We start from the raw sequence: 27,781 nt of genomic DNA on the forward strand, positions 1-27,781 counted from the left end.
GACTGTGAAAAGTGGACTGGTTAAGTAGGCTAATCAATTGTTAGGTGTGGGGTTGGCATGGAAATCAATTGGCTGAGGCAGAGGCTGGAAATTGCACAGGTGAGGGGATTTAGGCAGAGCCTGAGCAGAGCCTTTTGTGGTGGTTCTGGAGAACCGTACGTGGGTCCGACCGACTCGAGCACTGCACTCCCAGCAGGGGTGTGGAACGCGTGTGTCGAATATGAAGTCGGTGGGGCAAACGGTTCTCGAGTTAAGTGCATTACAACCATACACGTACACACGCAGACACCAGACACGCATGCACGCACACAGAGACGTGACGCATTTATTGTAGGATGTGCACTGTGCAGGTTATGCCTTGCATTGTTTCCGCCACCATCGTTGTATGAATGTGTGTGTGAATGGAATGTAATGCACAATCTATATGTAAAGTGCATTGGATAAAGGTGCTATATAAATGCACCATTTATTATAGGCTACTTGATTATCTTTTTTTTTATCTTGTATGATGGCTGAAAGCAATTCAATAAATCAAATCCAACTCAAATTGACTTTTTTTAAATTACACGTAAAACCAACTGCCAAACTAAAAGCATTAATTTGTTTTTCAGCATCTTGCTGTTAGGGCTGGTCATACTTTAATAATATTTCTTAGATGAAAGAATGCAGTTTTGGTCACTGGCATTTAATCTCAAATCGTAAATAACAGACTTGTTACTTCTGGTTTGATCAAAGGCGTCAGGTTTAAGATTCCAATGTTATCGTCATTTGATTTTAGAAAGTTTCACCAACTTATTGATTGATGAGTTAATCAGGGAGCTTAAAGACAGATATTTTTTCACAGATATACAATTGTGTATCATCATCATTATATTTATGGAAGATTAGTGCTTGTTTTCAAATAGCAGTGGAATAAGGCGGCAGTTAAATAGCGTCAGATTATCATGTAATAATAACAGAAATGTAAGGTGCATGCATCACACCTGCAGTCACATGTAAACAGTGGTTTAAACCAGTGGTTCTCAAACTTTTTTCATGTCAAGGACCCCCACATTGACACTAATTAGCCCACGGACCCCCATTTGAAAAGATATGCCAGGGACCCCATAAGAGAAGATTATTACAGCTCGAGCAGTGATTCTCAACATGTTTAATTTCAAGGACCCCCAATTTGACATATAGTCTACGGGCCCCCATTTAATGGCATTTCTATCTCTGGGACCCCAATTTATATTGTAAAATCAATGTTAATTTAACTCTGACAGTGTACAACTACAATTAGGGTCCATTTGGTTCCATTTGTACACTCAGAGTTACAGACCCATAATAAGGGTCCATTTGGTTCCAAACTATCATTTAGCTGTGGACCCCCTGGAACTCCCTCAAGGTCCCTGGACCCCACTTTGCTAACCTTAATTATATGTTACATGGGTTTTAAAAGTTTCAAAGTCAGGCAGACAATTTGTGTTTTGTATTTTAACTACCAGCATGGTCATGGTAAAGCTATGTTTAGGGAAAATGTATGTTAAATGTGTTGATAGGCCAGGCCTATGTAAAAAATAAGAAGAAATAATTATTATTATTTAAATTATTATTTAAAAAAAATCGAATTAGACTTAACGTTTAATAAAAAATATATATCAAATTTATTTCTGTTGAAATGTACCTGCCGTGATATATCCATTATGCATTGGCAATAGATGCAGGCCTATATTCATTGGTAGACTAGCTACCTTGTAGCAGCATTAGCTAAAGTAGCCTACTTTTATTTTATCTTAATTTTATTGGCTCTTATTATTAGTCTTATTCTTGCATACATTTTAAAACGGTTTGTGGTGTGATGTGCTTCTTTTTTCTGATTAGGCTGAATACTTTGAAATAGTGTGATGTGCTTAGCTTCTTCTGTAAGGTTATAACTGCATGTGTGCTGCAGAGCAGCTCTCTTTGAGTCCCTCCATAGTTCACTTCACTGCATTGCCCACATACCCCTATTTTTTCCCACACGACCTTGTTTTCAACATGGATGCCGACAATTTAACAGACTGTGTTGTTTACATGTCAGAAATATAAAGGTAACCATGTCCCTAAAACTATTTGCAAACTAAAAGTGGCGATCTATTGTCTTGTTTAGTCATGATATGCAGATGCTAATCGTCCGTTATTAATTCTTCCATAGCGAAGCTGCACATTTGTAGTCAAAAAGCACATAACAATGCGAGACACAACGCGGAATGGCGTCTGGCAGGGGCCCGCGACACTGAATAAATAAATACATTGAAACATACGTTTGAAATTCTCTACAAGTGGGGGGGGAAAGTGATGGACGTAGGCTTTACCCAATAGGTACCCCGGGAATTTTAGGGCTGGCCCACTGGCTGTATATTAGCCAGTCAGATTCCGTTATTCCGAGTTATATAGGCCCACTGGCCCAGACAGTGAGATGCATTCAGCATTGATGATAGATCCCATAACACGAGAGACCACGGAACCGTCACCGTTGACGCGATACGATTGGCTAGTTGTATGAGCAGCCTTATGAGCAGAGCTGCCAGAGCAGCCTACTATTACACATTAGTTTATTTCAAATTCAGTATATGTGGTCACTGGTCAAAGTCAAAGAAGAATCAAATATTAGTACTATAGTGATAATACGATGAGACAATATTTGGGTGAAGTGAAATGCATTCTCTTTCGTGTTTAGTCCTATTTGGGCAGACCTGGTAAATAAAGTCAGTACTACTGACTTCTGAAGAGTTTGTGTGTGTGTGTGTGTGTGTGTGTGTGTGTGTGTGTGTGTGTGTGTGAGGATTGAGGACCTCCAGTCTCCAGAACCATTCTAATGAGATTAGCTCAAACTGACATTTCTCCATTTAACATGATTCAAACTCTAAATCAGTGGTTTTCAACCAGTGGTCCCTGAGGGGGTTCTCCCCAGCTAAATGATGGAGAGTTGGTAACCAAATGGGCCCTTATTAGACCTTTAACTCTTGAGAATGTAAAATGAAATGTGGTCATTTTACACTCTCAAGAGTTAAACTATTGTTAAACATCTGCATTACTTAATACTGTTAAGTTAATTTACAAGAAGAGAATGTAGAATAATTGTTATTTTGATTTTTTACATTTCTATTATCACTCTTATGGTACAAACATCAATACAGCATGGAAATGAAATGTGTAGGCCTACAGATTCTTTGGTTTTGGTTCTGAGAGGCTAAATCTCATCAAATGGTGGTCACCGTGGTCCGTACACACACACACACACACACACACACACACACACACACACACACACACACACACACACACACACACATACACACACACACACACACGGAGAGAGAGCAGCGACCGTACCTTCCAGCGATGGGACGCAGATGTCCCATACATGTTCCAGGGCTGGGGCACATGATCCCATCTCTGCAGCGTTTCCTGCACTGGTGCATGGTGGTCGAACAGGAGGGATTGTTGGAAAATTTTCCGAGGTTAGTGTATAAATTGGTTTTTACCCAGTGTGCATTATTCCTACAGCCATCTCTCTGACTGGGTTGGATGGATGTGTGTGTGCGTGTTTGGGGGATTCGAATGCAGAACGGGGGGAGAATGCTGTCCTGGATTTGTAATAAATAAAGCGGATCTTCATGCAGTCCAACATGCTTATGTTATCATTATTTTTCAGCTAATGGATTCCTCGTTCTTGTTGCGTTAGCCATAGCTAGCTGCGTTAGCGTAGCCGGTTGAATGGACGCTTCTGTCAAATAAACGTAGAACTTTATACGCTAGCAGTCGGACAGACGCTGCATATTTATTTATTCTGAATGTCAACGTGAACACGGGTTGTCACAGCGAGCTTTAGTAGCTTCAATAATTTTGCTTATAATAAAGTTGACATCGTTAGCACGACGTAGCATGCGTGCTAACGTCATGCTAACGAACCCGCTTTAAGTTAAACATGCTTTTTGCTCAGCTGAGCTAACTAGTGTGTAGCATGTTTTTGCTGTGAAGTCACTGACTAGTGACTTTACTGACTGGATAGACAAACAACCAACAGATTATTTTGTTAACATCAGGAGCACAGTTCCAACATTGTTACACAAATGTTGCAAAAGTTTCTAAATTCGTTACAAATGTTGCAAGTCATACTTATGGGTACAGTAGCCACTTAGCTCCCCCCAAGCACTTCTTGATGTCATTCGAGTGACTGTATGGCCATGATCGTACAGTAACATCCCCAATCTCACAAATTGTCACAATAAAAGTAAGATAGAAATGGATAGTCATTTATAAAGAGGATGTTACTGCGTAGTTCTATGAACGTCATAATAATACACAATGTCCATGCATGACGTGTTCTATACGTATACTGCTGCTATAACACGAGTATCAGCATTTTATAGCAAACAGCTTACAGTACACAAGCCTCATGAGAAAGGCAATAAACTACTGTACAACACCTATAGACTGCAAACGTGTGCTTCCTTATAAAAACTAACATTCATAAGTCATCACAATCAGTATAAATGGAAACGTGTTCTGTGTGAATGCACCTGTTTGAAAGAATTGGCAAGACGCCTTTAACAGTTTTAACTGCAAGTCATGCGACAATCATCATTTGCTCGCTCCTTCAGCATTGTCATCATCGGTAGTCATTGCAGGCACACAGTGTGTGTCAGTGGTTCCCAAACCTTTTCATGTCAAGGACTCCCAAATTGACACTAATTAGGACCCCATTTGAAAAAGATATTCCAGGGACCCACATAACAGAAGCAGTGATTAGCAACCATTTAATTTCAAGGACCGCCAGTGTTACATGCATTAATCTATGGACCCCCCATTTAATGGCATTTTTATATCTGGGACCCCGATTTATATTGTAAATTCAATGTTAATTTAACTCTTGAGTGTGTACAAACGGAACCAAATGGGCCCATTTGGTTCCATTTGTATACTCAGTTACAGAACCATAAGGGTCCATTTGGTTCCTAACTATCATTTAGCTGGGGACCCCTGGAACAAAAGGACAAATTAATTTGTATTGTTGAGTCTCATGTATCACACCTTCCTCTTGACAATACAACCTAGATTCTCTGTGGGGTTCAGGTCAGGCCATTTGGCTGGTCAGTTAAGCACAGTAATACCATGGTCAGTACACCAATTACTAGTAGTTTTGGCTCTGTGGGCAGGTGCCAAGTGCTACCTGAAAAGGAAGGCGTGAGACATGACAACTCAACAATACAAATGCATTTACAGCTGTTATCAAAGCAAACCTGGGCTTCCATAACACCTCAACAGTGCCACAGGCTGGCTGATCACCTCCATGCCATGCCCCATTGATGAAATAATGTGTTCAAAATTAGCCCAGACCAAGTATTGACTGCATACTGTACATTATTATACTTTTCAGATGGTCGACATTTCTCGTTTAATTTTTTTTAGTGGTCTCGTAAAATATTCTAATTTGTTGAGATTGGGTTTTTTGATTTTCATGAGCTGTACGCCATAATCATCAAGATTAAAACAAAAAAAGGTTTTAAATACTTCACTTTATGCACAATGAATTGAGAATAATATTGAAAGTTTCACTTTTTGAATTATATCATGGAAGAAAATGAAATTTTACACAATATTCAAATTCATTGAGATGGACCTGTACATGTGTTAATATCATCCCAGCAGCTAAAGCATGCTCTTGGCCCAGATCAGCCGGGACTCCCAGGGGATGGCAGAGTTTCAGGATGCGGATGGTCAGCAGGTCACCCTCTGCCTGGCAGAGGCTGTGACCGTTGGAGGTGAGCTCCTTAATATTATTATCATGGGTTCTTCTCATACCTCCCACTCTGAATAACTGACAGTGGTTTTCAACCCTTTTCATATCAAGGCCCATTATTTATTCAGCATTTGAGAAACGGACCACCATTTGACGAGATTTGGTCTCAATTTAGGCTCAATATTTTGCTTGTCGTTGGGTATGATTCCATGCTGTATTGATGTTGGTGGTGCCATAGTTAGTACCGTAATTATTTTACATTCTCAAGTTCTTGTAAATTAAGTAATGCAGATGAGATGCAGAACAATAATTTAACTCTTGAGAGCGTTAAATGAAACCTGACAGGTCCTTTTGATTTCATTTCATGCTCTCAGGAAAGTGTTAAAGATCTGCAAGGGTCCATTTGGTTAACACCTTTGCATCATTTAGCTGGGGACCACCTGGAACCCCCTCAAGGACACCAGTGGGGGGAGTGCACAGGCGATGGAGACCCACCAAGAGTTCCGTCGAGCCAGCGAATTTAACACTTGGTTTACTTCCGGGTTGTGAGCTGGCGAATGTAACGGCTCACCGAGCCTAGGGTGTTTATGCGAATAAGACAAGGTGGTATATGCCAAAAGTTGATTTTCTTACTCCTTTTGTGGCATACAGGATGAAACATTAAACGTGCTACAAAGTACAAATGGTGAACAATGTGAGCAGGCTTGAGCAGGACCGAAAGCAAAGAAAACAACAAAAGTATCCTAACACTGTACCCTATACTAAACCCCTCCCCAATATCTGACTGGTAAACAAAAGAAAACCCTAACTGACTGACTAATCTATTCTTATGCCTACCGTCAAACAAAAGTGCTTAACTAGCTGTGGGTGATAACAGTGAAAATACTAAATAGGAGGAATACTTACTATACTACCTGCTCGATTATTCACAGTTCAATGGAAAAGCACAAAATGACTTTATGTAGCAATTTGTAACAATATATACTCTCTTAGGAGGTTTCTTAGTAAATAGTAAATAGCTTAAAGGTTCAGAACTCTCTTTCCCTGCACGGAGGGCGCGCTGTCACTACTCTACTCTTAGAGCGACAATGACAGACTGACAGCGGCCCGGAACACAGTCTTCAGTGGGACTGCAGGGACGAGACAGAACAGGGCGCGCGCACAGACAAACGCGGACATATAGCAGACCCGCGCCCCTACATCCGTAACAGCGAATATAAGGGCTTCAGAATAAGACTTCGTAAATAATGTTTAAGTAATACATTTATTTAAAAAATGCATTTATGATATGTCTTTTTAAATGGCGTATACTAGAGTACTTATCTGTGCCGAAAAGGTTGTTACCGATTTAAATTGGCACTTTGCACATGTTCCTACCATACGTGTGGCGAACTAAAGCAAAAGAGGGCGCTGTTTCTCCTTTATTTGCCGATGGATTCTCAGATTGGCAATTATTATAGTGGTTTTATTATAGTGGTTTTCAACCAGTGGTTCGGGGACCACCAGTGGTCCTTGAGGGGGTTCCAGCCAGGTAGTCCCCAGCTAAATGATAGAGAGTTGGTAACCAAATGGACCCACTAATCATAATGTGATTAGTGGATGGTGGTAAAATGGTTTTGTTTCTTGCACCTATATTTAAAATATAGTTTGTATTTTTATATCATATTATTATGATTATAAATAATACAAATTGCCCCACAGCAAATGTAGGTGCACTTAATTTATTTGAATTGCATGTACTGTAGCCTAAAACCCTGATCATAACCTTGTAATATGATCACGATGACTATTTTGGCCCTAATTGTGTGGTGTTTGTTTTCCCTGCCTCCCAGATGGAGATCAGATGGAGGGCATGGACACAGTGAGCCTCCAGGCGGTCACCCTAGCTGACGGCTCCACGGCCTACATCCAGCATGACTCCAAATCAGCTTTTTCAGACGGTCAGATCATGGACGGCCAGGTGATCCAGCTGGAGGATGGGTCTGCTGCCTATGTCCAGCACGTGTCCATGCCTAAAGCAGGTATTACACCTGAAAACACCACGTGTCCATGCCTAAAGCAGGTATTACACCTGAAAACACCACGTGTCTATGCGTAAAGCAGGTATTACACCTGAAAACAACATGCGTATTACACCTGAAAACACCACATGTCCATGCCTAAAGCAGGTATTACACCTGAAAACAACATGCCTAAAGCAGGTATTACACTGAAAACAACACTGCCTATAAACAAGTATTAGACCTGAAAACAACACTGCCTATAAACAAGTATTAGACCTGAAAACAACACTGCCTATAAACAGGTATTAGACCTGAAAACAACACTGCCTATAAACAAGTATTAGACCTGAAAACAACACTGCCTATGAACAGGTATTAGACCTGAAAACAACACTGCCTATAAACAGGTATTAGACCTGAAAACAACAAACGCTCAGTGCCATAAAGCGCCAAAGTCCTGATGTCACTCGCTCATCCCCTGGTTCCAAGGGGTTCGTGGAAGTTTTCCTCTATGGAGAATAACATTGGGTCATCTTAAAATCGTCTCATATAAAGAATTGTGGTGCAAAAATAAACAAACTGTCTCGGCGATATTGTCGGCTTTTTCAGACGGTCAGATCATGGACGGCCAGATGATCCAGCTGGAGGATGGGTCTGCTGCCTATGTCCAGCACGTGTCCATGCCTACAGCAGGTATTACACCTGAAAACACCACGTGTCCATGCGTAAAGCAGGTATTACACCTGAAAACAACATGCCTAAAGCAGGTATTACACCTGAAAACAACATGCCTAAAGCAGGTATTACACCTGAAAACACCACGTGTCCATGCCTAAAGCAGGTATTACACCTGAAAACACCACGTGTCCATGCCTAAAGCAGGTATTACACCTGAAAACAACATGCCTAAAGCAGGTATTACACCTGAAAACACCACGTGTCCATGCCTAAAGCAGGTATTACACCTGAAAACAACATGCCTAAAGCAGGTATTACACCTGAAAACACCACGTGTCCATGCCTAAAGCAGGTATTACACCTGAAAACAACATGCCTAAAGCAGGTATTACACCTGAAAACATGCCATAAAGCGCCGAAGTCCTGACGTCACTTGCTCATCCCCTGGTTCCAAGGGGTTCGTGGAAGTTCCAAGGGGTTCGTGGAAGTTTTCCTCTATGGAGAATAACATTGGGTCATCTTAAAATCGTCTCATATAAAGAATTGTGGTGCAAAAATAAACAAACTGTCTCGGCGATATTGTCGGGGATATGTCTCTGTATCGTTTACTACAGTCAGTCACTCATATTTGATATTTTTCTAGCGAAGATTCAGCAGCAGTAACATTAGCGATTTTCTCCCAGTCAGTTGATTCTTCACATCCATATGAGTGAATCTGCCAGGATAATTTTCAAACACAGTTCTCATTTGAGGCGATCTAAAATCCCTCTATGCAGATTATAATACAAATAAAAAAGTGCACTTAAGTGCGTGGACTTAGCGCACTCTAGCGATATTGATGTCAGACTTTGGTGCTCTATTGCACCCCCAAGCTTCACTAGCCTGTGTTTTATTTTTGAGTGGTGCTAGCCACTCCTATGAACAGCAATGTGTGTCCCTGGCTGGCTGGCTGGCTGGGTCTCTATCTGTCTGTCCGTCCGAGCACGGAAATAGCGTAATAGCATTAACCAAGTGTCACTGTTGTGCAGCCGCACGCACGCACGCACGCACGCACGCACGCACGCACGCACGCACGCACGCACGCACGCACGCACGCACAGGCTAGGGAGGAGGGCTTGTACTGGCTCTGTAGGGACGAGTGTTGTCATCCTGGAGGATGGCATTAGGTCCCAGATCCTGAACATATGGGATCACCACTGGTTCCAGAATCTCATCCCGATATCTCACTGCATTGAGATTGCCTTCAATGATGACAAGTTCTGTATTGCCTATGAGAGCGATACCGCCCCATACCATACCAAGTTGTTGTGGCTGTGTATGAATCTTCCACATGCTACTGAGTTCCCTAACACTGAGTGTGAAATTAATGTGTAAAAATGGCCAATATGTGTTTTTTTCCCTTATTACTGTGGGAGAGTGCAATCAATTAATCCACCACGCAACTCAAAGCAAGGGTGAATACCAACCATTTGCTTTGGATGCGGACATTATTTTGGGGTGCTGCCCACACGTTTAGCATTCATTCCACAAATGCCTGGTCCTTACAAGCTTTACCTTGTTGTAAATGTGACTAAAATGATAAAAGAAAAATATATATACAAATGGTTTTAATGGGGAGAAATGATCGACCAAAGTTAAGTTTTCAAACTTTTTGTGGGTATAGTTTTGTCGATAGGTTAACAAAATGATGACATTCTGTAGGAGGAGACAGCTTACAGCTTGAAGATGGACAGACGGTCCAGTTGGAAGACGGAACCACGGCCTACATCCACGCGCCCAAAGGTACCGGCGGTTTACATCTCGACATCCCCACCGGGTTTCTCAATGCATTCTCTCTAAGACTTAAGCAACTCTTTGATCCTTGTCCTGGCCTCATGGCCTGTATTCAAGCTAGAGTCTTGTTTGATTAATCGTTATTTTCAATTTTATTCCATATCTGGTTCTACCTCATCTCTCCTCATCTCCATCCAGATACGTATGACCATAGTGGTCTTCAGGAGGTGCAGCTGGAAGACGGCAGCACGGCTTACATCCAGCATACTGTGCACATGCAGCAGCCCAACACCATCCTGGCCATCCAGGCCGACGGAACAATCGCCGACCTGCAGACTGAGGGCTCTGCCATCGACCCAGAGACCATCAGTGTCCTGGAGCAGTATACTACCAAGGTACTGGGCAGTGTTGTAGTGTCCTGGAGCAGTCAGATAAAAGTGGTTTGTGTAGACAGTAGGCTACTCCTTTTAACCTACCAGATTTATTTATGTATGTAGGCTTTAGTAGCCTAGCCCTAGCCGCTACTTTACAAAACAAGTTGGTAAAGTTGTAGCCATCCGTTATTGCGCACGCACGCACGCAACGTCCAGTCCCCGACAACACACACTGCAACAACGTTACCAACACATTATGTCCTAAAGTCCTAGCTATTACTCAAAGTATATATTTTTAACACCATATATATATTTCACTGTATAGTTTATTAACAGTTCTACTGCGTACTACGCGTTACCCGCATTATAATCAAATATTCTACGCTGCCGGGATTGTTTTATTACCTTTAGATCATACGCTGAAGTATCTGGGCTTTGATCGTCCAAAATCGCGGGGATGTCGTATTAAGCAGGGCATATCGTTTGATCAATCAATTTAACGCCCTCAAAGTGTTAATTGAACACATTGATGAAGTTCCCTGCTGTGGTTTGACACAGCCAGTGTGAACGCAAACAGAGCAAATAATACAAGAATGATACAACTTCTCCGCCCATTCACATCGAGTATACCGAAGTAGAGGTGTGAATGCAACTTTAATATTACATAATTTTCCATCTGGCACAAATTAGCCACCTATACACATTGACTGTGGTCCTTAACGTGCAAAACAACAACACGTGGACTACAGGCAGCTATTGTTAGTGAGAGAAAAACTAAAACTAAATAAAAAAGAAGGGAGGAATATAAGTTTGGCGTGGGACTGGGAGTGATTTAAGTCGTGCCGGCGACGGCTGGTTATACCTTATGAAAAGACGTTGCGATGTGAGAACGTGAATGAAGACCGAGCGGACTGCTTGTTGCCATGGATATAAACTAACTACGTAACGTCGGTGAATGACAGTGGTTAGTAACATTGTTCGTAAAAGTACATACTTGTGCTTCCCTGCACTGCGGTTGGCGGTTGGTGCGGTTAATTAATGATGCAATTAATGAGGTTGGATAACGGGCGATAATAACAGGTTTTCGGACAGAGACAAAAATCAGCAGTCAGATAAAAGTGGTTTGTGTAGACAGTAGGCTACTCCTTTTAACCTACCAGATTTATTTATGTATGTAGGCTTTAGTAGCCTAGCCCTAGCCGCTACTTTACAAAACAAGTTGGTAAAGTTGTAGCCATCCGTTATTGCGCCCGCACGCACGCAACGTCCAGTCCCCGACAATACACACTGCAACAATGTTACCAACACATTACGTCCTAAAGTCCTAGCTATTACTCAAAGTATATATTTTTTAACACCATATATATATTTCACTGTATAGTTTATTAACAGTTCTACTGCGTACTACGCGTTACCCGCATTATAATCAAATATTCTACGCTGCCGGGATTGTTTTATTACCTTTAGATCATATGCTGAAGTATCTGGGCTTTTGATCGTCGAAAATCGCGGGGATGTCGTATTAAGCAGAGCATATCGTTTGATCAATCAATTTAACGCCCTCAAAGTGTTAATTGAACACATTGATGAAGTTCCCTGCTGTGGTTTGACACAGCCAGTGTGAACGCAAACAGAGCAAATAATACAAGAATGATACAACTTCTCCGCCCATTCACATCGAGTATACCGAAGTAGAGGTGTGAATGCAACTTTAATATTACATAATTTTCCATCTGGCACAAATTAGCCACCTATACACATTGACTGTGGTCCTTAACGTGCAAAACAACAACACGGTGGACTACAGGCAGCTAATGTTAGTGAGAGAAAAACTAAAACTAAATAAAAAAGAAGGGAGGAATATAAGTTTGGCGTGGGACTGGGAGTTTTTTAAGTCGTGCCGGCGACGGCTGGTTATACCTTATGAAAAGACGTTGCGATGTGAGAACGTGAATGAAGACCGAGCGGACTGCTTGTTGCAATGGATATAAACTAACTACGTAACGTCGGTGAATGACAGTGGTTAGTAACATTGTTCTTAAAAGTACATACTGCGGTTGGTGCGGTTAATTAATGATGTAATTAATGAAGTTGGATAACGGGCGGATAATAAGACAAAAATCTCCATCTGCAGGTCTTACTACACACGCTCCCCAAGACCAGCAGTAGGGTTAGCAGCCCAACTTTGGGCATAGGCCTCGAACAACCCTGGTCTCCGGGTATACCAGTCCCCATGTGTGCCACCCCATGGGTGGCCACATCTCTTCACATTCTGCATCCATGACACTTTTCGGGGGGAGAATGGAGAGGGGCAGACCAAGAGTCTGCCCCTCTCCATTCTCCCCCCGAAAAGGGTGTATTATATATATACAGTACGAGCACTGGCGTTTCATTGTATTCCTTTGTAAAATGCCAAGGACTTCAGAGATGTAACACTGAGTTGCTTTTCCTTCTTCCCCAGGTGGAGAATGTAGAGAATGCTCTGGGATCCTACGGAAGAATAGACACAGACAGCGGCGTCCACATGAGGGTAGAGCATCCTTAAACTTATCACAACTACTGTATTAACTACAATTATTTGTCTCAATACTTATATTATCCCACCTTTTCTGTGTTATATAAACAGAAGAATATACCCCCCCCCCCCTGTTTATTCTCTTCAGTGTTAAATTAAGACTTAGGACTGTGTATACTATACAGCAGTGGTTCCCAAACCATTTCATTTCAGGGACCCCCAAATCGACACTCATTAGCCCGTGGACCCCCCTTAGAAACTATATGCCAAGGACCCCCAAAAGAGAAGATTTTCTACGGCTCTAACAGTGATTTTCAAACATTTTCATTTCAAGGACCCCCAGTTTGTCATGCATTAGGCTACGGACCCCCATTTAATGGCATTTCTATCTCTGAGACCCCAATTTATATTGTAAAATCAATGTTAATTTAACAAATGGAACAAAAACGGGTCCATTTGGTTCCATTTGTACACTCTGAGTTACAGACCCATAAAGGTCCATTTGGTTCCTAATTATCATTTAGCTGGGGACCCCTGGAACTCTCTCAAGGACCCCTAGGGGTCCCCAGACCACACTTTGGGAACCACTGCTATACAGTAACACATTCGATTCTAATTTAAATGTAACTTTCAATGTTGTCAATGTGCTGACCTGTTACTTTCAATGTTGTCACTGTGCTGACCTGTTACTTTCAATGTTGTCACTGTGCTGACCTGTTACTTTCAATGTTGTCACTGTGCTGACCTGTTACTTCTTTAGGCTCTCCTAGGCTGGCTCGGGATGTCTCATAGTGTTGTGTGTTGTCTTTAAAAGATCGTGGTCCAGGGTCAGGATGGGAGGCAAAGCAGGGTCTCACACGTAGGAGAGAAGTCATTCCGCTGTGAACACGAGGGCTGTGGGAAACTCTACACCACTGCCCATCATCTCAAGGTAACACACACACACACACACACACACACACACACACACACACACACACACACACACACACACACACACACACACACATTTTAAAACTACACCACTGCCCATCATCTCAAGGTAAGACCGTGGCCCTTTTTAGAGCTGCCTTTCTGCACGGCTACATGCACAAGCCCCCCTTCACCTCCCATCCGCTGGCTATGCTTGTACATACTGTATATAGACCGTTGTACGATGAAAATAGCAGATCTTCTCTCACACACGCACACACACACACACACACACACACACACACACACACACACACACACACACACACACACACACACACACACACACACACACACACACACACACACACTTTAATCATTTATTTATGTCCACATAAGAGATACAATACAAGGACGCACATTTTATGTTGTAGTCGACGCTGGAGTACAAACAAAACAATATATATATATATATATATATATATATATATATATATCATTCTTTTTTTTCCTTTTTTTTTAATTAGACCAAATGACTAATTTCACAATTTCTCTAGTAGCAGTACCGGTAGTCATAATGTGCAGGGTTGCTGTACCATCACTGAATAAACACAATGTACTAGTCGGGGGATATTAATAAAATATACATACATACATTTCTTACCAAGAATTAATAATAATAATAATCTTTATTGTCCCGAAGGATATTTGTCTTCACAATCTGTTCAACACCCACATCAAAAACAACACAGAGCACATAACACCAAGACAATACAAAAACAAAACATGAGGTCCCCACTATGTACAGAACCATCCTATCGGCGGGGCAGTTTGTTTAAAGCCGTGATGGCTGATTGGACAAAGCTCCTACTAAAACGGACCTTTTTCCATAGCAAGGTTCTGTATCTTTGTCCAGATGGCATGAGGTTAAAGAAGCGATACAGGGGATGATCAGTGTAATTTGATATCGAAAGTGCTAGCCGTGTGATGGCCTTATTGTTCATATCAGAAAGTGTGGGTGTAGGAAGTCCGATGATCTTGGAAGCAATACGGGTGATACTGAAAAGTTTGTTCCTGTTAGGCATGGACAGTATGGTGTAGAAACATGCAGAACAGTACAACAGAACAGGTTGAATAATGCTTTTGTACAATAATAGCAGAAGATGAGGAGCAACAGATAATGATCTTAATTTACGGATTACATGGAGTCTTTGCTGAAAGCGTGACTGGATAGATGTAATGTGTTGATCAAACCTAAGTCTATTGTCCAGTGTGAGTCCAAGATATGTGAAACTGTCAACCTGTTCTACTGTTTTACCATTAATGAGGAGTGGGTTAAGTCCAGTGTGGTTTGTTTCAATGACCAGTTCTTTTGTTTTGACCACATTCAACTCTAGATAGTTGTCAGTGCACCACTGTGTGAAATGAGAATTAGGTATTCTGATAGACCGTAATAGAGTTATTGTCATGGAGCAGTCCGAGAATGGCAGTGTCATCAGAGTATTTAAAGTCATCAGAGTATTTAAAGTATGTGATGTTAGTGGGTGAGGGGCTAATACAGTCATTTGTGTATAGAGTGTAGAGGAAGGGACTGAGGACACAGCCTTGAGGGGCCCCTGTGTTGGTGATAACAGTTGATGAGAATGATGTACCTACTTTAACTGTTTGTGGTCTATTGCTTAGGAAGTTGTGAGTCCAGACAGTGGATGAGAAGTGGGGGGATGTTGAGCTGATGCAGTTTCTTATTATTATTTTCTTCACCAATGTGTTTGTAAGGGTGTCTACTAACACATCCCACCGTGGTTTCTATTTAGCCACCATAGGGGACATTTTGACAGCTGATTAACAACCAATAGGAGGCAACATATTTTAAATTTCATTATGTTTAAAGTAACATGTGACGTGTCAAACTAGGGGGATTCATGATTCTGAACCCATTCCAAGCATTAGTTTTGCACGAAAAATACTCCTTGGGCTAAATTTGGCCATAATGTGCCCAAATGTGCGGACCTCATCACATTTGTGATGATTGCTATGGCTACACCAAGTAGGACAGTGGCCGCTTTTGAAAATGCGCGCGCATCCACTTCCATTCTAAGCCCTGCATTCAAAGCCCTGTATCTCACGACATTGAGGGGCAGTTTTTGGCCCAGACAAGCCTTTTCAACAGCCTGTAGCAGGCGCTGTGATACTCGCGGTCGGGTTTTTCCACCACCGACCAAGAGAACAACAACCGGTCAAGACACCACACACAGCAGTTTGTCACTGTAACATGCGATTACGGATATTTGGCTCTTCAAAGTAAGTGTTACGCGTGATAAAGCCCAGGCAGTATGCTATTAATTAATGGCGGCGGATTAAGAGTTAAATTGGTTTGTCCTCTTTTACGTTTCTGTTAAACTGTCTGCGTTGGTGTCTGTCCTCCCCCCCCCCCCCCCCCCCCCCCCCCCCCCCCCCACAGGTACATGAGCGCTCCCACACCGGAGACAAGCCCTATGTGTGTGAATACATTGGCTGTGGGAAGAAATTTGCAACAGGTACAGCGAATGGGGGGGTTTCTATGTTATTTCTTTCCTTTATATACTGGATGACAATAATATATTTTCTGATCATATTCTCAACTACATGATACTCGGCACACAACATGTCATCAGTTGGATGTACAGAAACGTTAATGCGGTCTTGCTTTTAAAACCGCTGTATGAATCTAGTGGCTCTCAAGTTGTGGCTCCTCGCTTCATCCGTTTTGTGTTTTCAGGGTACGGGTTGAAGAGTCACTCCCGCACGCACACTGGAGAGAAGCCGTATAGATGTCAGGAAATGAACTGCCGCAAGTCCTTTAAAACCTCTGGAGACCTTCAGAAGCACACTCGGACACACACAGGTAGAGCAACATGCACACATTGGGACAGTACAGCTCACAGTCACGGTCACATGCTGTATAATATAACACATAGAAACATACCGTATGAAATTACAGTGTAAAGGTCCTTTCAGACGGGCATTGATTAACGCAGACCATGTCGCCTGGATCAACGGCAGGTCTGCTCCAGGTTTGCTCATGAACGGCCCGCCAACACAAGCGTAAAAAAAGGCTCCACAGAGTCCAGGTCTAGTCAGTCGCGGGCGTGTGCACGAAACGAGCACGCGCACGACAATTTCACGGGACCGGACCCACGTAAATACGCTTGCGTTGTCGCCCCTCGACTCCACGCGTACAAAAAAACCTGCATGTCTCAATGAAAATGAATTCCTAGGCGCGTTAATCGCTCCTCATCTGAAATGACCTTAATGCATAGTGAATGAATGAATGGTTTACTTTATTTAGATCTTTTTTCAGTTAGACATTACAAAAATAATTTTTTTCTTTTTAACGTGATCGAAAAGGTATAGGCAGAAGCTTATGTTGTCGCATTCTTTGATGCTGGTAGATGGAGAGTGGACAAAACAGGAAATCGCAGGACTCAGGATCGGTGTTCAGGAATCCTCATCATTCTTTAGTCAGAGCTCTCAGTCGGTTGACAGTACAGCCGAATGGTAGCATGGTTTCTGCAGCACTTTCCCCCAGCACTCCCCTTCATCAATGAATCAACCCCCTCTTATTAACAGTCAGTAACAGATGGTTTATTCAACATCTCCTTTCATGGTTGCAGTTAAGAAAAGCAGAAGACAAACAAGCGTTCTAAGATGAAAGCAACACACTATTAGTAACACCTTTGTTGACAGTGGTCTAGTGAGCATGGGGACTTCAGCTGTCAGATTGACAGCTGTCGTTGGTGTTTGTTTGTGAAAGGAAGGCATAGGTACTAGTCTCCTTTCTGTTACTTCTAAATGGGATAGTTACACAAATACACGTTTGCCGACGTAGTGTTATAGTAAGCATGGAGATTCAGCTGTCAGATTGACAGCTGCCGGTCAGTTCGGATGAGCTCAATGGTGAGAATAGATTGAATCGAAGGATGAGAAACACACAATATGTATATACTGTGGCGATCTATTTGGCATTCTAATATTTCCATTACACTTATTAATGCCTATCCTTATAACATATTAACAACAAAGAAAATGTAAACCAACCTACAAAACAAATGTAATGTAAAAACAAAAACAAGAACAAACAAAAACACTAACAAAGAAAAACAAACAGAAAATGACAAACACAAAACAAGTGCATACTTGCGAAATTGTAACTAATTCAGTAGCAGTAACATTACCGTTTTCTCTCAGTCAGTTGATTCTTCATATCCATATGAGTGGAATGGCCTGGATGATTTGTTCGTTTTTCAAACAGTTCTTATATGAGGCGATATAAAATTCCCCTATGGGGATTACAATGCAAATAAAAAAGTACATGAACCAGTGGACTTTAAGTTGGCGCCCTCTACCGATATTGACGTCAGACTTCGGTGCTCTATAGCGCCTGTTTTAGACTCTTTTTTAATTGGATTAGGTTTATACTATGTTACAAAGTCTCGGACAAGCCATTTCACAGCTTCACCCCACGAACAGAAAATAGTGATACAGAAATGCATACAGACTCGGGTTCCATTTTCAAACAAAACTAACTTAACATTCACATCACACTGGTTGATCCAAACTATATTTCCTCTCTCTGTTTGCAGGCGAGAAACCTTTTAAATGCCCTGTGGAAGGCTGTGGCCGGTCGTTCACCACCTCAAACATCCGGAAGGTTCACATCAGGACCCACACAGGAGAGAGACCCTACTACTGCTCTGAGCCCAGCTGTGGGCGATCCTTTGCAAGCGCCACAAACTACAAAAACCATATGAGGATTCACACTGGTAATATGCAAACCTTAGTAGAGACTTGTTCATTTTGTGTCAATAAAGGTGAACGGGTTACGTAATTAACTCATTATGATTACTAATGTTTACTAACTTTTACTAACTGCGAGACCACTGCACAGGAGATGGATTCATGTGTTGACTCTTTACGTTGACAACTGTTCCCCAACAGCACCTGTCTGAGCGTTTCATTGCATAGAATCTGGGCTTGAATTTCAAAAGGACACTTTGACTTGTGGAACTTGTGGATAAGTCTATATATATATAAATAATGGATAGGTCATACACACCCTTCGTTCTTGTTCACAACCGCCTACTTTGTTGACACAACCACCGCATATCGGACAAACGCATCACAGAGTTCCTCTGGCGTCTGGATCGATTCGATTTCTCTTTCGTGTTTGAGACAGAAGCACAGCCTTGCTATGAGTGGAAATGTCTCTGTCGTTTCTCCGTGAATGTGGTGTGTCCGCTGTGTATTGTTTAAACCCATTTAGACCTGAGGCTGATTTTTTTTTTAAAAAGCTTCTAAATCATGACCGTTTTCAGATGGTGCTCAACCTTTTTCATGTCAAGGACCTCCAGAATTATCTGTATTTGGCCGAGGACCCATCTGAAAATATGTTGTTCCAGGGACCCCCCAGAAGAAAAGTTTTGAGCTAAAATCGTTCGCTCTGAAAGAATATATATTCAAAGATTTGCGGTGCGCCACATTTTCACGATTTTTCTAAAATACCCGATCTACAAGCTCGTAGCGTGACACTCGGTGCCGCACTATGAGCTTGTAGATCTGCTATATTTCAATAGCTAGAGTATGACATAACGCTTAAAACACCAAAAGGGGTTCCTGTCCTGAATGGGTTAAGGTTGTGATTCCATCGCATCACGGAAAGGGAAACCACAGAGCTGGGTTGAAAACGCAGGGGTAGGGTCGGTCGGGTGACGGCACGGGCATAGGCGGCACTTCCTTCTGCGTGCTCCAGCATGCGTCACGGTCTATGACTTGCCCAACTGAACTGTGCACGAAGTGTGCGGTGTGCTCACAACTTGTTCACTTCTCAAATGTAATAATTAATACACTAGTTCTAATGCTTTTTGTCCATTCCCGTGTCTCCAGGAGAGAAACCCTATGTGTGTACGGTGCCTGGGTGTGAGAAGCGCTTCACTGAATACTCCAGCTTGTACAAACACCATGTGGTTCACACGCCGTGTAAGCCGTACAACTGCAACCACTGTGGAAAGACCTACAAGCAGATCTCCACGCTGGCCATGCACAAACGCACCGCCCACAACGACACAGAGCCCATCGAGGAGGAGCAGGAGGCGGCCTACTTCGAACCACCCACAGGTGCGTGTGCGTGCATGTGTGTGTGCGTGCGTGCGTACGTGCGTGCGTGGTGTGTGAGTGAGAGAAATTTAGTATGTTTTTAAGCATGTCCTTATCTCATTTTATGCCTAAAACAACTTTTATTAAAAGCCCCAGATCAGCTAGGACGACATTGAACGAGTTATATAGTTTATAATGCATCCAGCATCGCTAGTCTTATATTTAACCGATTCTTGGCGTCTCCGTCGCCCGGCAACGCTTTGCTTCCGCGTTGTGACACACTATCTTTAGAGACGATCTTTAGCTGCGTTTTTCTCTGAATTGAGGCTCAGACTGAGGTGATCATACAGAACATCCATGGAGCTCAATAAAAAACCATGATTGCGACTAAAATTCAGCTGCATGCAAAGAATACAGTCTCCAGAACATCCTAAATTTTTCTCTCAATTCCTATGCGTTGAACGAACCCAGACGCCATCGATGACCCTAACGTGACCTACGCAACGACGGTGGTGGAAGGCGAGGAAGACGGGTGTGAGCATATAGCCATGGAGAGCTCTGAGATGCTGGGAACGCATCACGTTGCCCTGGTAACGGCGGAGGATGGAACACAGCAGCAGGTAATGTCAAATAATAGCTGTCCTGTATCCTGAGTCTAATTCTATTGTTTGTGGTGTTAACTCATTTATCGCTGGCATCGCCTTTTGGCGCTCGGTGCCGAGATCGCTTTTTTTAATATAAATTGATTACGGTGACCATTTGTGTCCTGTGTGTGGTTATAACACTCCCGTTTCGGTGCTCAAATAATAGAAACGTTATATCTTATCTTACCTTTCGTAAATTATGATTTCAAAATAACAAAACGTTTTACACTTTCCGTATACTGCAAAAACGATCCTACTGACTTTTTCTGTTTTTAAACCTATAATAATGCAAAACAGGGACACAGCGCAGCTCCGACCGTGCATTCTGAGTCATAGGCTAAATCGCTTATTTTGAGCACTCCGTTTTATTATTTGTATCTGTCTTTCATAATGAACAAAGTCGTTGCACAGTGTTTTGTCTCAAAGGAGCTTCTGTAACAAGGCGAACGAGCCTAAAGCCCAAACCACACCAAAGGGTCGAGACGAGACGGTTTTAGTGTTCGTCCCCAGCGGTGAGAAAGCGCTGGTCCGGAATCCTCCTGTGTGTGTGTGTGTGTGTGTGTGTGTGTGTGTGTGTGTGTGTGTGTGTGTGTGTGTGTGTGTGTGTGTGTGTGTGTGTGTGTGTGTGTGTGTGTGTGTGTGTGTGTGTGTGTGTGTGTGTGTGTGTGTGTGTGTGTGTGTGTGTGTGTGTGTGTGTGTGTGTGTGTGTGTGTGTGTGTGTGTGTGTGTGTGTGTGTGTGTGTGTGTGTGTGTGCGCGTAGATGGTGATGAGTGCAATGCCCCACTTAGCTACATATGACATCGTCATTTTGCAGCTCCCAAAGGCACATTGGAATCCTAAAGGTTTTTTTCTAGTCTAGTACACTAAATCAGGTTATGTTTTATTTTATTTTTCATGCCATCATGTACTTTTATACACAGATGACTGTATAGCAAATGCACCCTACATTTTATAAACATGACCCTAGATTTTATACAGAGTGGGGTGGGGGGAAATATTGCACCCTGACACGTGTAAATTGCCTATACTGCTGTAAAACAAGCGAGTGGTAATTGTTCTGAACTGTTTGTCATCAGGTCAGTATCTCTGAAGCGGACCTGCAGGCCATGGGCGGTACGATCACCATGGTGACCCATGAGGGGACGACCATCACCATCCCTGCCCACGAGCTGACACACCATGGGCACGCTGTCACCATGGTGACCGCAGACGGCACAGAAGGACAGGTAACGTCCGAAAAATGTAAATGTATGATGAAATAAATATGTCCACAATTGTACAATGATGTTATCCAATAGAGCAGTGGTTTTCAACCTGTTTCATCTCATGGTCCATTATTTATTTGGCTTTTGAGCCATGCACGTACCACCATATAATGACATTTAGCCTCTCGAAACAACACTGAGAATATGTTGTCGTTGGATTAGATTCTGTTCCACAATTCCAAGCTGTATTGATGTTGGTACCATTAGGAGAGATAACAGGGAAATGATAAAAATAACAATTTTCTACATTCTCTAATTGTGTAGACTTCTTGTAAATTAACCAATGCGGATGTTTAACAATAATGCAACTCTTGAGAGTGTCAAATGCAACCTGTGTGTGCGTGTGCGTGTGTGCGTGTGCGTGCGTGCGTGCGTGCGCGCGCGTGCAGTATCTCTATAGCCATTAAACAAAACGGGTCTTTCAGATTTGTCATACGCAATCCTGAATCAATGGCTAAGAGTGGCTTCCAAAGTTTGCAGGAGTGCTCCGTTTTGAACAAAATGCCTCAAATCATGAACACAGCGTGCGATTACTCTTTCAGATTTAATCCAAATTTCACGCAGATCGGTACATATTATCTCTATGTTCAAGACAGATCGGTTCGATTTTTCCTATTCCATCCTGATTGGCTAAAATTGACATAAAAAATTGACATTTGCAGGATTGGTCAGTTGTGAACAAAATGCTGCAAATCATGAACACAGCGTGCGATTGCGGTGAAACTGCACGCACATTCCCACTAGGCTGAGGAAGAAATGCCACTTGACATTTTTAAATTCAGCCTCATGGTGGCGCTATGACAGGCTGAGTCGCGTCTTTACCTATAAGTGCACCGATTAGTCCTTCAGGTTTTATCCATAAATGATGCACATCGGTACACATCATCTTTATAGTACTTTACTTTACTGTAAGTTTCTGTGGCCAACGTGGGCAGAAATGCCTCTCGGCTACAACAACTGCAGACTAGACCTACATATATAACTCTATGGACTAGACCTACATATATAACTCTATGGACTAGACCGCGACAGAGGCCCGCCGTCTCAAGTGAACTTGAGCCACGTGAGACACCACCAAGCGAGCTAAAAGCACGCGAGTTTCCACCCGATAGGCACAGAATAGTAAATCATGTTCTGGCTACAGCGTTTTCCCCGACTGCCACTCGAAGTGGCTACTGGCCAATCACAGCGCGTCCTTGTACAACCCGGGCAGGAGTTGGAAGGACGCAGTGGAGACCTGTGCTCCAAGGAGCACTTTTTCTAGTCTCTCTCTATATATATTTTTAAACGTATGATATTCATGGCATGGGTGTGTCTCCCCCAGGTGGCTATCATGACACCATACCAGATATAAGTCTATGATGTTCACTGCATGGCTGATTGGCTGTGTGTGTGTGTGTGTGTGTGTGTGTGTGTGTGTGTGTGTGTGTGTGTGTGTGTGTGTGTGTGTGTGTGTGTGTGTGTGTGTGTGTGTGTGTGTGTGTGTGTGTGTGTGTGTGTGTGTGTGTGTGTGTGTGTGTGTGTGTGTGTGTGTGTGTGTGTGTGTGTGTGTGTGTGTGTGTGTGTGTGTGTGTGTGTGTGTGTGTGTGTGTGTGTGTGTGTGTGTGTGTGTGTGTGTGTGTGTGTCCGTGTCCCCTTGCAGGTGGCGATCATGACACCAGATATGACTGCCTACCAAACCGTGGAGGAGGGGGTCTACAGCCATGACCCCCAGGACCAAGAGTGTCATCCTGTCACGTTAGTGGCCACATCCAACGGCACTCACATCGCTGTACAGGTCGGTAGGCTAACGGCATACAAGTTGACATTCTGTGAACCGAACGTATTATATAGGCTCTGTTGCATTTTAAACCCATTTAGACCTGAGGAAGCACCTTATAGCTTTTAACCACTTTAACCATTATTTTAAACTTTAAAGCTGTTTTTTGAAAAATCGTGTGCCACACATCTTATAATATATATTCTTTCACAGTGATCGCTTTTAACTCAAATCTTTGCTTCTGTTCGTTCCTGGAACAACATATTTTCATATGAGGGTTTGCGGCCAAATACATATCATTAGGGGTCCTTCGTCCTTGACATGAAAACCTTTGAGAACCACTGACATAGAAACCTAAGGTTTTTCCAGAAAGGATTTAGAATACATCTGTAGAATCAGGTCCTCAGGTCTTCATGGGTTAAACACATGGGCATCAGCTTTTCATGTTAACCTACCACACCAAAATCATTCTTTGTAGATCTGCTATTTTATTTCGTATAACTTCATAATTTTATATTTTTGCCTATAATAACCCAAAAATAGGGACGCTAGGTTAAAAGCAGTTTAGAACACAATCAATACTTGTTCATATGATACTAACAGCAATTTCTGTTATGGCCAATTCAATGTGGACCTTTGCCCCCCTGATAATCCCCCCCTTGTAGACCCCACCCAAACTGATCTGTTTGTTTAAGCGCTCAGGTAATGATCATGGGGAAGGTGGGATTCAGTGGCGATCGTGGCTTTTAGCGGACCGTGCTAACGGTTGTCCAAGTCCCTCTTGTTGAGGTGTAGGGCGTCGTCTCATCAAGAAGTCTGAGAAGTGTACAAACACGGAATAATGGGTTTACAAGTCAGCCGTTTACACAGCGCCCACACAGAGCCAAGTGTATGGCTTGCTGTTTGACTCAACTGTTATGTAAACGTTTTTTCCTTTATGCATGAATACATAGTTCATGTTAACATCTTGACTAATTTGATTAAAATGAAATGAATTGTATATTGCTGGTCTTAAGCAGCCCTAAGGTGACTCCATCAACATGACCATGAATTTAACACAAAAGAATCAAATAGCTCACTGTTGTAATATTATCTATTGTTTTTAAACCTTGATAGACTAACAACACATCAAAGCAGGTCTTAAAATGAGCCAGTGTTCGGGATAATGACTTTGTAACAGAGGCAGTTCCCCCATCTGTCATGATCTGTCTGATTTACATTGTAAATAACTCCCTCCCTCTCTTTCACACCTCCTGTGTTAATGTGTAAAGCAGCCATTTCCATACCCGATGTGTCCCAAAACTACTAAAGAGAGCAAATAAGATTGAATCAACATACATCACATTACATGGTCGTTAACATCACAATAGTTGGTAGTTGGTACCTAACGATGATGATTTATTAGAAGGGTTTAGCTAATAGATGTCAGATTTGGGGGCATTGAAGCTCACCAACTAGCTGACAACGAGAGCAGTAGTGGAACAAACTTAATTTACTAGATGCAGCCAGATGCTAGAATGCAAGCCAGAGCCATAGCACACAGACAATATTCTTTTGATTCAATCACCATCAAGAATAATAGAGAATCATGAATATGCAGTTCAAACATGGCCTAGTCCAATGGACAGACTTCCTGCATGTCCTTGGGTTGATCTGTTTAACTTTATACCAATGAATGATTGGCCTGTGTATTAAATGGCTATACACTACACATACACATACACATACACATACACATTACACTACACTACACTACACTACACTACACATACACATCACACTACACATACACATTACACTACACATACACATTACACTACACTACACATTTTCTTCCCTTCTTGATTATTGTAACGGACTCTATACCACTCTAAGCAGCTCCTCATTATCCAAACTTCAACTTGTACAGAACACAGCAGCCAGAATTCTCACCAACACCAACCGTCGAGCACATATCACCCCGGTGTTAGCCACACTCCATTGGCTGCTAATCAAGGCTAGAATAGATTTTAAAATCCTTTTAACTACTTTTAAAGCCCTACGTGGACTGGCCCCACCCTACATTACTGATCTTCTTCAAGGTCAATGTGAGATCCCTGCGGTCCTCTGACAAAGGCCTCCTAAAAGTTCCTGGGACTAAGCGAAAGACAAAGGATGACCGTGCTTTTACAGTAGTTGCACCTACATTATGGAACGCCCTACCTTGCACTTTAAAAAACGCTGAGTCTGTCAATATTTTTAAGAGTTTGTTGAAAACGTTTTTATTTCGTAAACATTTTCCCGATTTTATTTGACCTTCTTGATTGTGTTCTTATTGCTTGTTGTTGTACACTGTCCTGTTGTAATTTTGATTGATTCTATTGTGTTAATTGTACAGCACGTTGTAACCTTGTTAAGAAAGGTGCTTTATAAATAAAAAAACACAGAAAGCCTTTTTAATCCAGAAATGGGGAATGATCATCATCATTACCAAAATGTCAATGTGTTGTCAAAATGTCAGCGCCGTGATATCTTTCAAAATAGAAGCTCGGGGCAGATATGGCAGCTTTTACTCTGAAAGCCGGGGGCTTCTGTTCCGTACAAAAACCGGGAGGGATGTTGAAGTCAGAAATGAAGACCGAAGTATATAAAACCATGGAGAGCTCCCTAGATTACGTGTGGCGAGCCTTTCTTTCATATAACTTTTATTTTTTATTGAAGACCAGACTGTTGATTTTTTTGCACTGTCAACTCATTGGAAGAACTGGAATGCTGCTGCTGTGATACATTTGAGCTTTAACTTTTAAAGTAACCACCCACTGACCCAGTTTTTTTTTAAATGCCGTACCCAATCAATACTTGCTTGTTCATATGATACTAACAGCAATTTCTGTTATGGCCAGGGCCCCCATGAGGAATTGGACCAGGGATCTCGGCTCCCATGAGGACTTGGACCTGAATATATATATATATATATATATATATATATATATATATATACATATATTCGCATATTCGCCTCGGTTCGTCCCGTTTGTACCGCATTGTACCGCATTTTTTTCGTTTGATATCAATGAAAAATCGCTAGGATTTTTTAGCAATCCGTCGGTTGGATTAGCTATGACGTTTACACACGTCGTACAGTCTGTGTTAATGAACTAATCATTGCTTATTTTTGTTTTTGCTTCTTGTAGCTCAGTGATCAGCCATCACTGGAGGAAGCAATTCGAATTGCATCTAGAATACAACAAGGAGAGTCACCAGGCCTGGACGAATGATAGTATGGACGTCACCAACCCCAGATGATGGACTTGCGTTCTCTAGGATCGAACCCCATCCCTGACATGGATTCAATGCATGTAGACCTGAGGACGAGTCTACAAAGGCCTTCTAAACTTCTAAAGTTTTCTGAAAAACCCTATATTCAGTCAGTGGTTCTCAAGGTTTTTCGTGTCAAGGAATCCCAAAAACTATATGTAATTAGCCGCCGACCCCCATCTGAAAATATGTTGTTCCAGGCCCCCCCCCCAGAGCTTGTAGATCTGCTATTTTTCAATAGCCAAAGTATAACATAATGCTTAAAACACCAAAAGGGGTTCCTGTCCTGACATGGATTAAATGCATTTCAGGGATGGGGCTTGGAATCGAGAGTGAAAATCACTGGTCTTCCTCCATTTTCCATGTCCCACACAAGAACGTTAGTTTTTATGTGTATATAGTTAGATTTTGATAACTGGAGTTCCATTATGCGATTTTGTCCCTCGTCCAAATCGACGTTGGAGAGGGGGAGGATACTGATTTCTAATGTTTATGGTGCACAGTGCACACCCAGCAATGTACAGCTAACGCTATTTCTAATAAAAATAAGAGATTGTGTTTAATAATTTCCTCCTGAGTTTGAATATCTCAATCATGTTCACTTATTTTTGAGCAGCCTAGTTTTGTGAGTTGGTATGAATTTGTTAACTTTAATCTACAA

The 27,781-nt window shown here is 42.2% G+C and overlaps 1 protein-coding gene across 4 annotated transcripts; it reads left to right on the plus strand.

Moving 5' to 3' along the window:
* Positions 1 to 3,370: 3,370 nt before the first annotated feature.
* On the plus strand, positions 3,371 to 27,688 carry znf143b (zinc finger protein 143b). Of its 4 annotated transcripts, none has more exons than XM_079500827.1 (16): positions 3,371 to 3,485; positions 5,677 to 5,789; positions 7,600 to 7,788; positions 8,380 to 8,463; positions 10,150 to 10,230; positions 10,420 to 10,616; positions 13,057 to 13,125; positions 13,925 to 14,041; positions 16,484 to 16,559; positions 16,781 to 16,906; positions 18,645 to 18,824; positions 19,945 to 20,175; positions 20,626 to 20,774; positions 21,876 to 22,025; positions 23,707 to 23,841; positions 26,997 to 27,688. In XM_079500827.1, the coding sequence occupies exons 2-16, from the start codon at positions 5,684 to 5,686 to the stop codon at positions 27,078 to 27,080; spliced, it is 1,974 nt and encodes a 657-aa protein (XP_079356953.1). In that variant the 5' UTR covers positions 3,371 to 3,485; positions 5,677 to 5,683; the 3' UTR covers positions 27,081 to 27,688. The 4 variants fall into 4 exon arrangements, with proteins under 4 accessions (XP_079356953.1, XP_079356952.1, XP_079356954.1 ...); XM_079500826.1 differs by having other exon boundaries at positions 3,388 to 3,485; positions 5,674 to 5,789; XM_079500828.1 differs by lacking the exon at positions 8,380 to 8,463 and having other exon boundaries at positions 3,388 to 3,485; positions 5,674 to 5,789.
* Positions 27,689 to 27,781: the final 93 nt, after the last annotated feature.

Source organism: Electrona antarctica (genome assembly GCF_951216825.1).
Source record: "Electrona antarctica genome assembly, chromosome: 5".
NCBI classification, from domain to species: domain Eukaryota; kingdom Metazoa; phylum Chordata; class Actinopteri; order Myctophiformes; family Myctophidae; genus Electrona; species Electrona antarctica.

Coding starts and splice junctions, on each gene's coding strand:
- znf143b (XM_079500827.1), top strand. CDS start 5,684: ATGCTCTTGGCCCAGATCAGCCGGGACTCCCAGGGGATGGCAGAGTTT. Junction 16,560..16,780: donor TGGGAAGAAATTTGCAACAG/GTACAGCGAATG, acceptor TTGTGTTTTCAG/GGTACGGGTTGAAGAGTCAC. Junction 20,176..20,625: donor CTACTTCGAACCACCCACAG/GTGCGTGTGCGT, acceptor GAACGAACCCAG/ACGCCATCGATGACCCTAAC.